General features: G+C 58.7%; 3 protein-coding genes across 3 annotated transcripts; 2 read left to right on the top strand and 1 right to left on the bottom strand.

Moving 5' to 3' along the window:
• Positions 1 to 145: 145 nt before the first annotated feature.
• QBC33DRAFT_461173 (FAD-linked oxidoreductase) lies at positions 146 to 1990 on the top strand (the record flags this gene model as incomplete). Its single annotated transcript, XM_060425019.1, has 2 exons — positions 146 to 435; positions 508 to 1990. The coding sequence occupies 2 exons, from the start codon at positions 146 to 148 to the stop codon at positions 1988 to 1990; spliced, it is 1773 nt and encodes a 590-aa protein (XP_060278728.1).
• Positions 1991 to 2827: 837 nt separating this feature from the next.
• Positions 2828 to 4152, bottom strand: QBC33DRAFT_581659 (polyketide transferase; the record flags this gene model as incomplete). The annotated part of the gene is made up of 4 exons (XM_060431277.1): positions 2828 to 2873; positions 3125 to 3758; positions 3809 to 3965; positions 4030 to 4152. The coding sequence occupies 4 exons, from the start codon at positions 4150 to 4152 to the stop codon at positions 2828 to 2830; spliced, it is 960 nt and encodes a 319-aa protein (XP_060278727.1).
• An 851-nt stretch (positions 4153 to 5003) lies between these two features.
• Positions 5004 to 13242, top strand: QBC33DRAFT_601359 (putative polyketide synthase protein; the record flags this gene model as incomplete). The annotated part of the gene is made up of 12 exons (XM_060432104.1): positions 5004 to 5406; positions 5481 to 5598; positions 5665 to 6196; positions 6260 to 6383; positions 6464 to 7069; positions 7146 to 10690; positions 10761 to 10967; positions 11031 to 11108; positions 11165 to 11239; positions 11291 to 11631; positions 11726 to 12206; positions 12263 to 13242. 12 exons carry the CDS (start codon positions 5004 to 5006, stop codon positions 13115 to 13117), a joined length of 7365 nt encoding a protein of 2454 aa, XP_060278726.1. The 3' UTR covers positions 13118 to 13242.
• Positions 13243 to 14617: the final 1375 nt, after the last annotated feature.

The raw sequence follows: 14617 nt of genomic DNA, 5'->3' as shown, positions 1-14617 counted from the left end.
AAAGGAATTCTGTCATATAGACTGAGTGTAGCTCCAGTGTCCACTGTTCACATGTCACGCACATTCGAATGTTATCGCTTTGTGCCCCAGTCTCCGCTCCTTGTCTCTCTGGACGTCAAATGAGCCCCTATAGACCAATTCGACAATGCGCTGCCAAGGACATGCACGTTTCTCTTTAGCCGTGACGGCAGGACTGGTCCTCGGGTCTCTTCCAGGGACGAGTGCGGCGCCATACTCGAACTCGACAGGACCACACTGCCGCTACATCCCCGGTGACGATCGCTGGCCCAGCCATGCGGAGTGGAAACACCTGAACCAATCCGTTGGTGGAAGGCTGATCCAGGGGAAACCCCTCGCTCAAAGCTGCCATGCTCTCAGCTACAATGTCGACGAATGTATTGGTGTGCAGAGCCAATGGACCCAGGCTCCAATCTTGTCAGTCACACCCCTAGCCCGTAGATCTCCGTGCGACCTGTCAAACTGACCCTGAAAACCGCATCCAATCAGCCTCGATGACCCCGTCAACGTCATGGCGCCCCTCTGGCTAAACAACTCATGCAGCCCCTTCACGGGCCGAGACTCATCCTGCTCCCTCGGCAACATCGCCTCCTACGCCATCAACGTCACCAGCGCGGCCGACATCGCAGCGGGCCTCAAGTTCGCCAAGAAGAAGAACATCCGACTGACGGTGAAAAACACGGGCCACGACTTCATCGGCAGGTCGGCGGGCGGCGGATCTCTGGCTCTGTGGACGCACAACCTGAAGCGCATCTCCTTCCTCGACTATAAGAGCCTCCACTACACCGGACCAGCCGTCCGGCTCGGCGCCGGCGTTCAGGCGTACGAAGCATACGAGGCGGTCGCTGCCCGAGGTCTACGGGTCACGGGCGGTTTCTGCTCGACGGTCGGCATCGCGGGGGGGTACGTCCAGGGTGGCGGTCACGGTCCGCTCGAGGGTCTGTACGGGCTCGCGGCGGATAACACGCTCGAGTTCGAGGTCGTGACCGCCGACGGGAGGCACCTGACTGTCACGCCGACGCGGCACTCGGACCTGTTCTGGGCGCTCAACGGCGGAGGGGGTGGGACTTATGCCGTGGTGCTCTCGCACACAACGCGTGTCCATGTCGACGGGCCAGTCGCGGGCGCGTCGCTGGCGTTCAACAACACTGACCCCGACGTGTACTGGGCCGCAATAGAGGCCTGGCATGAGCACCTGCTCGTCCTAGATGACATCGTCGGCTTCAACAGCGTCTTTGGTATCTCAGACGTGGCATTTGGCCTCTCCTTCGCGACACTACCAGGCTCCGACGCAGCAGGCATCACCGCGGCCCTGGCGCCGTTCACGAACAGGCTCGACGACCTCGGCATAGAATACACCTTCTCCGCGACAGAAAGGCCAGGCTTCTACGAGCACTACGCCTACTACACCGCCGACCTGCCCTTCGGAAACTACCCCACCACCCTCCTCATCGGCGGCCGACTAATCCCACGCTCAGCCGCTCGTCCGACCAACCGCGCCGCCCTCGTCGCCGCCCTCCGCGACGTAGTCGCCCCCAGCACCGACCCCTCAGCGCCCAGCTACGCCGTCAATGGCATAGCGTCGGACGTGACCCGGGCGGCGACGCACGCCCCCAACGCGGTGCTGCCCGCGTGGCGCAACTCGCTGTACTGGCTCAACGTGGTGACGGACTCGGACCCCTTCAACGCCTCGGCGGCGGCGCTGCGGCCGCTCCAGGACGGGCTGAACCGCAGGCAGGATCGCGTCAAGGCCGTCACGCCCGGCGGCGGGGCGTACATGAGCGAGGCCACGTTTGACAATCCGGATTGGAAGAGGGATTACTACGGGGTGAATTATGCGCGTCTGTTGGCGGTCAAGAGGAGGCACGATCCGGATTTCTTGTTCTATGGCCCTGCGTCTGTTGGGAGCGACCACTGGGTTGTGGCGGCGGATGGGAGGTTGTGTCGGGCGGGACGGGGTTGGGATAATTGAGGCTTGCCTACATTTACTGCCATGGGGGCTGCACTTGAGGGATCGCTGCGTGTTATCTCGGCGGCTTTTATTGCGTAGTTCCACACTGGATGGCGTGTTGGCGGCATCGCGTCTGGGAGAGAGCTCTGGAGCAACCAAGGCTTGAAGCGGGGAACGATGAGGTGAAGCATTCATCGGGCCACTGTCAGGGATTCCTAATAATTCATCCCATTCATTACGCTATATGCTAGGGAACAACCATTTCCATGCCCGGTATCTGGAGGGGAATGTCGGGCACATGAAGTTGAGATACAGCAATTGTGCACCGAGTTTCTTCCTCCGCCAGTCGTGTATTGGTTCCCAATCACATCCAACCGTGCCATCAAGATGATCAACAACGTGTGTAGATGTAAGTTGCTCGACCGCGTTGCCTCTGTAAGTCGGGATAGTGGCATGGGCTGACGACGAGAACTCAACTGGCTAGATCTTTAGGGGTTGCATCACAGAGGTCACGGTTGGCGACAAGGCCGAGACCCTTGGCCATCCCCTGTCCAGTAAGCGCCGGTAATCATAGTCATGGTCCGAGATGGGTTGGATGCAAGGTAAGACAGGGGCTCGAGATGATGCAAAGTAAGGAATGTCAAGGCAATCTAAGGTTGCATGCAGCGGGAGGATCATACGGGATAAGGGAGATTAGGTAGTGTCCCGTCATGGCGACATATAGTCGCGTCATGCCACGATCCGGAAAAGCCCCGTAGGAACTAAGTAATTAAGGAAGCACTGTATGACTTGATGCGGCTCTTTCGAATAGGACTAACCTTCCTTCGGGAGCACAATGTTGTGTAATTATGGGGGATTTCATGGCCCTGGTTTGGATCTTAATTGGATTACTACGTGGTAAAGGCTACAAGGATACGGTTTGGTACCAACAACTTCGTCATTCGTCTCTTCTGAGAAGCACCGTAATCCCAAGCGTACGCTGAGTCGCTCTATCCACGACCCAAGGCCATATGGTCGTCTAGATTCAGACCTGTAATCCCAGACCCATCATCAGTTACTCATGTATACAGCCCTCCGTTCAACTGGTTTACCTTGGCCAAGGCAATACCGTTTGAAGCCGCAACCGGATGATCCCCGTTCTTCTTCAGGGTTGACCCCCCATCCAACGCTGCCCCGATGAACTCCACCTGGAGTCTCAAGAGCTCCGCAGACCCGTCCCCACTCAGCACGTTGAGGTGCCCCCTCCCCTCCACAACAACCAGCCTCTTCGGACCCGGCAACCTTGCGAACGCCTCCTTCTGTTCAGCAGCAGGCGACATATTATCCAGCTCAGGAACAACCATCAGCACAGGCGTCGACCCAACCAGGTCCAGCAACTCGGCCGGCCTCCACAGCGCCAGCTTCCGATACGTCTGCAACGTGATCCTATTCCTAAAGTTCGGCGCGCCTCTCTCGATAACCGCAGTCATAAAGTCGAACGCCTCCAGCCCGCCCGGTCCCCCCGACCCGGCCATGCCGATGGGGTTCTCGCCGCGGCTGTTGAAGGGCGGCAGCGTGAAGGGCTCGTTGCCGCGCAGCTGCGACTGCCGGTCGCGGATCAGCTGGGCCAGGGCCCGCTCCCGCCTGTCCTCCTGGTAGAAGCTGAAGATGGGGCACACCATCACCACGGCTTTGATGCGGCGGTCGGCGGCGGCGGCGGTCGCGCTTACGGTGGCGCCGAAGGACATGCCCCAGAGGGCGAGGCGGGTTGCGTCGACGGTTGGGAGTGTGCTGACGTAGGTGAGGATGTCTGTGGAGGATTGTAAGTTGGTTGGTCCAAATATTGAGGCGTGATTTTACCTGAGAGGTCCTCTGCCTGCTGGTGGGGGTCGATTTGGTTCCTCGGAGACCCGTCGCTGTCTCCGATGCTCCGGGGATCGTATATGAGAGCGTTGTAACCCAAGGACTGGAACTTTTCCGCGACCTCGGGTATGAGCATTTCTTTGACGCAGTTGAACTGCGAGTTTGTAAGTACTGTGGGGGGGGGGGATGTTCGTCCTGAGATTTCCGTAGCGACTTACACCGTGGGTCATAATAATGGCTGGCGATGGCCCCTCCACTGCGTAGAACCATCCCCTGATGGTGATGCCGTCAATGGTCTTGCATTCCACCTTCTGATAGCCGCCCTGAAGAAGTGACGGCATGGCTGTGGAACTAAGATGTGCAGAGTTCTATGCTAGGAGTACTCTGCAGTGTACCTATGTTGACATGGCGGCGTCGAAGAACATGACAATTCTTATTCACTCGCTCGCTGCTCGACACGGCACCCTGTGAGTTTATGACACGGGATTGGGGTACCTTAACTGGTCATCCATCTTGCGGGAAAAACAGGGATTCCAATGTTGCCCATCCAGGTGCTTGCTCGGGGCCGGGAGGCCATCTCGGGGAGTTGAAGTCGTGACCTTGAAGCTCCACACACCCAGTTAATTGTTTCGTAACTATTAATCCACAGATGCAGGATAATCAGTGACGCGAGAATTGCTTACCATCGCACACTTCGACTCTTCCTCGTGAGAGAATAAGCTTACTTAGTTGTCCGACATAACCCCCCCTCGTCGTACATGATGTGAAGTAAGAGTTGCACTGTCGACGATAAGGCTGACTGTAGAAGGAAAGAGCGGCATTGTGGCCACGATGGGACTGCCTCCCTGACTGGGGCCATCTGATTGGGCTGCTAATGACAAGGTGAACCGCCTTAGTCTCGGTATGCAAATTGAGGGGGCAACAGACATCAGTCAGCTCATATTAGTGTCTATCTCGTCAGACAGAACCGATCCAGCGTCTCTCTAGCCCCTAAACATCCACTTAGGTCTGCTCGGGGGGACTATGCTTGACAGGGGCCCGGTGAAGGAATGCGTGGCCCATCTTTCAGTCTATTTACACCCATCCCCTCATACACAATCCATCCGAGACTACTGGCTTGAGACTCGTCGTGCTTGACCAACTGCATCTTGCACTTCGTTGAGAGGAATAATAAGTTATCAGCCACTCCAAAATGGCCAAGTCGACCTATTCCCAGGAGCCAACCGCCATCATCGGCTTCGCATGCCGGCTGCCTGGTGGCAACACCACGCCGCGCAAGCTATGGGAGTTCCTCGAGAGGGGAGGCATCGCGTCGAACAAGGTGCCCAAGTCGCGGTTCAACATTGACGGCCACTGGGACGGGTCCACCAAGCCGGGAACCATGCGCCCGCTTGGGGGCATGTTCCTCGAGGACATCGATCCCGCGGACTTCGACGCCTCGTTCTTCGAGATCTCGCGTACTGAGGCAATCTCCATGGATCCCAACCAGCGGCAGATGCTCGAAGTAGTCTATGAGGGACTTGAGAATGCGGGCATTACGCTCGAGAGTCTGGATGGTGCTCCTGTGGCTTGCTTTGTAGGATCATATGCGTCAGGTAAGTCTTCAGCAAGCACTTTGAGATTGAGGGCGGTTATGCATCACACTAGATCCACGGCTAAATGACTCCAGATTATGGTGACATGCAGGGTAGGGACCCCGAAGACCGGCCAGCCAACATCACAGTCGGTGCTGGCCGGGCTATCTTGGCCAACAGGTTGAGTCATTTCCTCAACATCAAGGGACCAAGGTGAGAAAGTCTCACCTCCATACCAGCCTGGCTGGGATGCGATGTTGACCGCGTGAATGTGACCAGCATGACCATCGATACGGCCTGCTCGGGCAGCCTGGTCGGTCTCGACGTTGCAAGCCGATACCTCCAGACCCGGGAGATCGACGCAGCCATCATCGCCACCAGCAATCTGTACCTGAACCCAGAGCACGTCATGGACACAGGAGCGGTTGGCAACGCGCACTCGCCCACGGGGCTGTGTCACACCTTCGACGTCTCGGCGGACGGCTACGTCAAGGCGGAGGCGGTGAGCTGCATCATTGTCAAGCGGCTGGCCGACGCGCTTCGCGACGGCGACCCGATCCGTGCCATCGTCCGGGGTTCCGCCACCAACAGCGATGGGAGGACGCCGGGGATCGCGAGTCCGAGCGCCGAGGCACAGGCTGTCGCTATTCGGGCCGCATACGCCAACGCGGGGATTTCCGACTTCAACGAGACAGCGTACCTCGAATGCCATGGCACGGGGACCCAGGCTGGAGATCCCACCGAGGTTGGCGGGGCGGGATCTGTGTTCTCGAAGACGCGGCCTGCGGATAAGCCACTGATCATCGGATCGGTATGTCTTCCCTCCTTGACGGACATGTTGAGTCAAATGCTAACGGAATCTCCAATCCCTAAGATTAAAAGCAACGTCGGGCACGCCGAGCCAGCGGCCGGAATATCCGGACTGATGAAGACTGCCATGGCCATTGAAAAGGGAATCATCCCGGGCAATCCAACTTTTGAGAACCCAAGTCCGAAAAGTAAGTTTACCCCCGGCCCCCTGACTCCGCACTTCGACTCCATCCCTGTAAACATGCCATGCTAACTTCTTCCACAACAGTCGACTTCTCCGGCCTCCGCATCAAAGCAACCCGAACCGCCATTCCCTGGCCCCCAAGCACCATCAGACGAGCAAGCATCAACTCCTTCGGCTACGGCGGCTCCAACGTGCACATCGTCCTCGAGCAAGCCATCTTCCCCAACAACCGACCCCGGCACACCTCCTCCTACGCACCCGACGACGACAACGACGCCGCCTTCACCCTCGACCACGAGCAATCCCCCCGCCCCTCGGTGCTCGTCCTCTCGGCCAACAACGAGTCCTCCCTCCGCGCCAACATCGCCGCCCTCTCCAGCCACCTCGTCAACCCGCGTGTCAGCGTCCGCCTCGCCGATCTGGCCTACACGCTCTCGGAGCGGCGCACCCGCCTGTTCCACCGCGCCTTCGCGACGGCGCGGAGCACGGACCTGGACGAGGCGGCGTTTACCGTCGGGAAGAAGGGGCTCGAGGTCCCGAGGGTTGGGTTCGTGTTTACCGGGCAGGGGGCTCAGTGGCCGCGGATGGGGAGGGATATTCTTGAGTTCTTCCCGTGGACGAGGTCGGTTCTCGAGGAGCTGGATGGGTATCTGCAGGGGTTGCCTGAGCCGCCTAGTTGGTCGTTGATAGGTTAGTGATCGTGGAGAAACCCGGGAGGTTACTCCTGAGCAAGTCGAGCTAGACAGACTAACGCCACGGCATGCAGATGAACTCACCGAGCCCCGCACCACGGAGCACCTCCGCCAGCCAGAGTTCTCCCAGCCGCTTGTTACGGCACTTCAGCTGTGCATCATTGCCGTCCTCGAGAGCTGGGGCGTCAAGCCCCGCAGCGTCGTCGGGCACTCGTCTGGAGAGATAGCTGCTGCGTATGCGGCGGGGCTGATCAGCCGGGCCGATGCCATCGCGGCAGCATTCTATCGGGGTCGTGCGGCAGTCAACCAGAAGGAGAAGGGTGACGCAGACAGTGATGTGGGCATGTTGGCGGTTGGCTTGGGCACCGAGGCGGTCAAGCCGTTCTTAGAGAAGCACGAGGGAGGCGCGTGGATTGCGTGCTTCAACAGCCCCAACAGTGTGACCATTTCGGGGAAGCTCGTCGCGCTGGAGGCGTTGAGAGATGAGATCCAAGCCGCTGGTCACTTCGCTCGGTTGTTGCAGGTCGATCTTGCCTACCACTCGAGGTTCATGGATTCCATTGGCGAAGAATACGAGCAGCTATTGTCGGACTCGAAATTCACCACTCTCGGGGGATCGGCTGACGCCTCCATGTTCTCATCAGTCACCGGTTCGAAGAAGACCGACGCCGCCGACGCACTCTACTGGAAGACGAACATGGTCTCGCCGGTGCGGTTCGACGAGGCCGTCACAGCCATGCTCTCCGAGGAGGACGCGCCCAACTTCCTCATCGAGATCGGCCCGTCCGGCGCCCTGGCCGGCCCCGTGGCTCAGATCAAGAAGAGCCTTCCAAATCAAGCCGCTGACGTCGCATACTGCGCGGCTTGGTCCCGCGGTGTCGACGCCGGGAAATCTCTCTTCGACGCCGCCGGCCGGCTGTTCGTCGCGGGTGGTCCCGTCGACCTGGCAAAGGTCAACGAATATTCCGATGCGGACGGCACACTCCCCAGCACCATCATCGACCTCCCCAACTACGTCTGGGACCACTCGATCAAGTACTGGCACGAGAACGAGGCGAGCAAGGACTGGCGGTTCAAGAAGCACATCACGCACGACCTCCTTGGCAGCAAGGTTTTGGGCACCTCATGGAGGGCCCCGAGCTGGCGAAAGCATCTCAGTCTCGGTGACGTGCCCTGGCTCCGCGACCACAAGATGGGGCCGGACGTGCTGATGCCCGGGTCGGGATTCATTGCCATGGCCCTTGAGGCGCTGTACCAGAAGAAGCAGGCCGTTGATCCCGATCAGAATGGCGCTGTCAATTCCGCAAACGACCTCTCCTACCGGTTCAGGAACGTCCGGTTTGATAAGGCGCTGGTGCTCGAGGAGGAAAAGGAGGCTGTCGTGTTGCTGTCTCTGGCCCGGCAGGTGGGGACCGCGGACTGGCACGAGTTCCGCATCTCGTCGTCGATCGGCAGTGATAACACCGTCGTCGAACATTGCTCCGGCCTGGTCCGTGTTCAACACCCGGTCGAGAAAACCTTGGCCGAGGAGGGCCCCCGCGCACATTCACCCCTTGAACACCCCGTCTCGGCCCAGTTGTGGTACAAGTCCCAGGCCGAGGTCGGGTACGGGTTCGGACCCGCGTTCCAGAGGGTGCTCCAGGTCGAGTCGACCAGCGGCCAGCGGAACTGCCGCAGCTCCGTGTCCCTGGAGGAGCCGAAGTCGAAGTGGTCGCCCCAGTCGTACTACCCGATCCACCCGGCATCGCTCGACGGCTGCTTCCAGACCGTCACTCCGTCGCTCTGGGCCGGCGAGCGAAGCTCCATGAACGCCGTTTTGGTGCCATCCATCATCGACGACCTCGTCATAAACAGGGTGCCGACCGGGCTCAGGGAGGGTCTCTCCGTCGCAAGCTCGGAGTACTCCGGCCGTGGCCGTCTTGAGGAGGGCAAGAGCTACTTCTCCAACTGCTCCGTGTACGACCCATCAAGCGGCGCCCTCCTCGTTCAACTCTCCGGCCTCCGCTTTGCCAAGCTTGATACGGGGTCGAAGCCCGACCCGCACACGTTCGACCGCGTTTCGTGGAAACCCGACATCAGCTTCCTCCGCCAAGAATACCTCGACTCGCTCCCAGCCGACACGCCAGCAGCCAAGATCGACCTCGTCGTCGACCTGATCGCGCACAAGAAGCCCGCCCTGAGAGTTCTGGAGATCAACCTCGACGCCACCGATACCTCCTCTCTCTGGTTCGATGCCGGCGATACCGCCTCCCGAGCCGCATATCTCGAGTACCACTTCGGCTCGCCCGATGCGAGAGCCACCGTCGCCGCTCAGACGAAGCTCGAGGGCCGGAGGGACTCGTCATTCCACGTGCTCAATCCCGGCAAGGAGGCATTCGGCCTGCCGGTGTCGGAGTCGGCGTTTGATCTCGTCATCGTGCAGGTCTCGGAGGTGGCGGAGCTGAGAGCGGACGGGTTGGTTGAAACGCTCACTCCGCTTCTAGTAAATGGCAGCCGGGTGTTCTTTGTTCAGCGGAGGGAGACGACGCCGGGAGCAGAGTCTAGCAGTAGTGGAGACTCTACGCCCGACTCGCCGGGAACACCTGGCACGCTGGAGGCGCTCACCCAGGCGCTCGAACACCGGCCGGACACACCTGCTAGTTCGGTTAGCGATGTGTCGGCATCCGAGGATCTTCAGAAGGTCACAGTTTCTGTTCAGGTGACCGAAGTTGAGATCCGTGAAACTCAAGATCTAACATCGGACGTGGAGACAGCCGTTGAACGGTATCTTTGGGATCTGAGCACTCTCAAAAGCATTGTCGCACCGCACGGTTTCGTGGAAAGTCTGGAGATTAATACTTCCGGCAACGACACCTCCGCGTACCTCTTCACATTCGGAACCAAGCTGAAGAAGGACACCCGACCCCTCCGCGATCTCCACGTCGTACGTCTAGCCAACCCGACCCCAGCCTTAGATCCCAACCTTGGAGCCCTCCTACACACATCCGGATGGAACGTCACCGAGCAAACACACCCATTCTCAAACCTAACACCTGGAAGCACCGTCTTAGTCCTCGACGAACTGTACACCCCAGTCCTAACCCAAATCACCCCAGACCAATGGGACTCCCTAAAGACCCTCCTCACCTCCAGAACCAACCTCCTCTGGGTAACCCAGGGTTCGCAGCACGAGGTAACAAACCCAGACACCGCGCTCGCGCACGGCCTCTTCCGCGTCGTCCGCAGAGAAGATCCCAGCATCAAGGTCACGACCCTCGACGTCGAGTCCAGCACCAACTCCACAACCACAGCCCGGGCAATCGCCGATGTCCTCGATAAGCTGGCGACAAACGACCGACATGAAGGCCCTGTTGAGACTGAATTTGCCGAGCGGGGCGGCATCGTATACGTCCACCGGGTCGTGCCGGACGGGCCGGTCAACGGCTTCCGGAGGGACGAGAGGGAGGGTGCCGAGCCCGTTCTTAGGGAGTTGCACGGCGTCGAGGCGGCTGTTGCGCTGAGGGCGGAGAGGCTGGGAACTTTCCAGGGGTTGACGTGGTCTGAGACGGGGTTTTCGGAGGTGCCGGTCGAGGCGGATAGGGTCGAGGTTGAGGTTTTCGCGGCGGGTGTCAACTTCAAGGTAAGTTCTGCTAAATTCTCCTCTTTCATGTTGGAAAGAGATAAGACTGCCCATTGCTGACGCTGTTCAGGACGTCGCCGTGACGATGGGCATTGTGCCCGAGAACGAGTACGCTCTGGGATATGAGGCAGCTGGCGTCGTCAAGCGGCTCGGCGAGGGAGTCACCAAGTTCAAGGTCGGCGACCGGGTCTGCTTCCTCAACAGCGGCAGTTATGCGAATCGCCTCCAGGTGCCTGTCGGGCGGGCACACGTCATTCCAGACACGATGAGTTTCGAGGTATGTCGACCTATCTGGCAGTGTATTAATTATAGGAACTGATCTGATTGTCGGGGTTTGTAGGAAGCAGCAACGATTCCGTCGGTGTACCTCTGCTGCGTTTATTCGCTGTTCGACATCGCGAATCTCAGAGAGGGCCAGGTGAGAACCTGTCATGGTGATAATACTCCGGGGGATGGCCATTAATAGACCTACAGTCCGTGCTCATCCACTCTGCTTCGGGCGGCGTCGGTCTCTCGGCCATCCAGTTGGCACAATACAAGAAGGCGGAGGTGAGATGAGGGCCACAGAAGCAAGTTGAATCATGGACTAAGCAGTGGCAGATCTACGTCACCGTCGGCACAGACGAGAAACGTAAATTCCTCACCGACAACTACGGCATCCCCCCGACCCGCATCTTCTCCTCGCGCAACACCGACTTCGCCGAGAAGATCCTCCGGGCAACGGACGGTCGCGGCGTTGACGTGATCCTCAACTCCCTAACGGGGGAGATGCTCGACGAGTCGTGGCGGATCTGCGCCAACGGCGGCACCATGGTCGAGATCGGGAAGAAGGACATCGTCGACCGCAACGTGCTGGCCATGGAGCCGTTTGACCGGAATTGCTCATTCCGGGCCATGGACTTTTCGTTCACGAGGGACATCTCGGACCCTCTGATTTCAAGGTTTGTGTTTCCCGACACCAACTAACTTGTTTTTAATCCCACCGAGAAATAGCAATCCCTGATTTGAAATTATTAATCTCCTGTCTCCTCCTAGGCTCCTCGACCAAATCTTCAACCTCGTCAACGCCGGCCACATCAAGCCAATCCACCCCATCACCACCTTCGGCTTCGACGACATTACCTCCGCCCTGGCCTACATCCGCAGCGGGCGCCACATCGGCAAGGTTGTCATCTCCGACGGCGCCAAGACCGACGTTCAAGTTCCCATCCGGCCCGCTGTTCCCCAGCTCGCCCTCAGGCCCGAAGCCTCGTACCTCATTGTTGGTGGCCTAAAAGGTCTTTGTGGGAGTCTGGCTGTGCATATGGCGAGGCATGGAGCGAGAAGGATTATTGTGTGCTCGAGGAGCGGGGTCAACGATGAGGCGTCCCAGAAGAGCGTGGAAGACTGTCGGGCGTATGGATGTGAGATTGTCGAGGCGAAGGGGGACGTTGCCGATGTGGAGTTCATCCGGGGAGTGTTCAGAGAGGCAACACCCAAGGTGGCTGGTATTATTCAGGGCGCCATGGTCCTCAGGGTGAGTCATTCTGCCCTCCCAAGGCACGTATCGCGGTCATTAACGGGTGTGTCTAGGACAAACCTTACGAGACGATGACAGTGGAAGACTTCCATGCCGCTCTCTACGGTAAGATCAGGGGTACATGGGCCCTACACGAGGCGTCTCAGGAGCAGAACCAACCACTAGACTTCTTCACGCTACTGTCAAGCATATCAGGCGTCGTGGGCAACAAAGGTCAAGCCAACTACTCCGCGGGGAACACCTTCCTCGACTCCTTCGCCAAATACCGACAGTCGCTCGGCCTCCAGGCCAACTCCGTCGACCTCGGGCTCATCGAAGACGTGGGATATGCGGCCGCACAAGGCGGCATGGACAGCCACTTCGACAAGCGGCAGTGGACACGGATAAACGAAGGCACGCTGCGCAGCATCCTGAGCTACTCGATCCTGCAGCAGACAAGCGCACCCATCAACGCAACCAGCAGCGCCCAGCTCATCACCGGCATTGGCTTCCCGCTCCCGGACGACTCCGACCTAGTCCGAGACGCCCGGTTCGCCTACCTCTTTGGCCAGGGGGCGTCATCCGGGGCCGCAGGCCAGGAAGGCGGGGGCCGGCGTGGCGACGAGACGATCCGGGCGTTTGTGCTGATGCACCGGTCCGGGGCAGACAAGGCGGTTTTGGCTAAGGCAGCGGTGGAGCTGATGGCAGCGCAGTTTACGAGGATTCTCCGCCTGGAGACGGAGATGGAGCCCGGACGGCCGCTGATTGCTTACGGGTTGGATTCGCTTGCGGCTGTTGAGCTGCGGAACTGGGTCCGGTCGGAGCTCGGGGCGGAGTTGACGACGCTTGATATTACGAACTCGAGCTCGCTGATTGCCCTGTGTGCCAAGTTGGTTTCGAAGCTACCGAATATTGAGGCTGGTGGTTAAGTTTGTTGGGTGAATATGGATTTGCCGTTCTAGCCATCGGATGAGGTTGAAGGTAAAAACATGGGGCACAGGCAGAAGGGGGTGGGGATGTGATGGTCAGCCGGCAGAGGATACCATGACCAGGCCCTGGTAGTTAATCTATTGCTGACCATCTTCCGCTTATCACTTCCCCATCTTCCACCCCCTCTGCAGCGGCTGAGTGCGAGATAAGTGACACATTATGATATTCACAACTTTGCGAGGCGTATTAGTAGATAAGGTTATGTCTTCCCAAGCTAACTGGGGCAGGCAACCAACATGAATGCGAGGAACTGGATCCTTCGCGATTGTCATCTGCACCTCAGCGGCCGCACCGAAGCGCGTAAATGTAACACACCTGCTGTAGCGTAATGACTTTGCCAACCAGAGCAACGGAAACTTGTCATGACATCAACAGCTGTGGGGAGCACGTAGAGTCCTTCGCAGAATCTGGTTGGCTAGCTCCAATCCTGCCATGCAGCTCACCTCGTTCGAAACGGCGCGGCGCAGCCCGCTTACAGGGACGGCTCGCAGTGGGGCAGGGGAGGTAGTCCCTGGCTTGGCAATCTTGGCAAGATTCTCCCAGGGTTGGCCCGTTTAAAGTTCCGTATCAAGAGAAAGGGTCGATGTGAATCACCTCATCCGGATCTGGCGTGATGTCAGCCTCATAACGATTGGTCTGAAACATTATTCCCTACACAGCCTACATGCACCCAGATGTCAAGGTGGGGGCAATTGGGGGCCGTCGGTTAAGAGACGGTGACTGTTTAAATGTGCTTGTGCCCTTGATAAAGTAGCGTGAGAACGCCACAAAATCAGTGACCACCCCCCGACACATTCCTATGGATCCACGACAACGATTACGCAGCTGTGGGTGGACTCACACAGACCATGGCCGGCACTGATACAAACAGCCGTTTTCGTGGCGTGCTCACGCTAGTTGAAGTACCTGCAGATGGTGTAGGGAACCGCTTGCCTAAAAGAGCATGGAGGAAGAACCGTGAGGATTCGAGACCCAGAGTCAAATCCTTCGGACCCATGAACCGAGCTCGGCGACCTCCGCCACGCCCCATGCGGTAGAGATGGCGGCGGCTAAGATGGTCGGATACCCCCAGCCAACATTGGATTTTAAGCCGCCAACGTCCTCCCGCCCATCCCTGTCCAACAACAGACATGTAACGGGAACGAATGACCCCCCTATCCAGAATGTGGAATGGATTTCAACCTCCAGTTGCCCACCGACCCCCTCGAGCGCCGCCGGCTGCAAAATCGGGTTGCACAGCGCAAGTTCCGTCGTAAGTCAGGTTCTAACAACCCGCTACTAACTGACCAAGGAGCTGAACGTGATGGCCCTCTAGAGAAGAGAGATCCCAGACGCCCCGCCGACGGCGAACAAAACGATGCACAATGGAGCTGGCCGTCAACTTCGGGACTGCCGCAATGCTCTCCCGACCAATTTCACAACCAGATCTCAACAACCTC

This window comes from Phialemonium atrogriseum (genome assembly GCF_030411735.1).
Source record: "Phialemonium atrogriseum strain 8032-3 unplaced genomic scaffold QBC33scaffold_40, whole genome shotgun sequence".
In the NCBI taxonomy this organism is placed as follows: Eukaryota; Fungi; Ascomycota; class Sordariomycetes; order Cephalothecales; family Cephalothecaceae; genus Phialemonium; species Phialemonium atrogriseum.
This window is presented reverse-complemented; position numbering and strand designations above follow the sequence as displayed.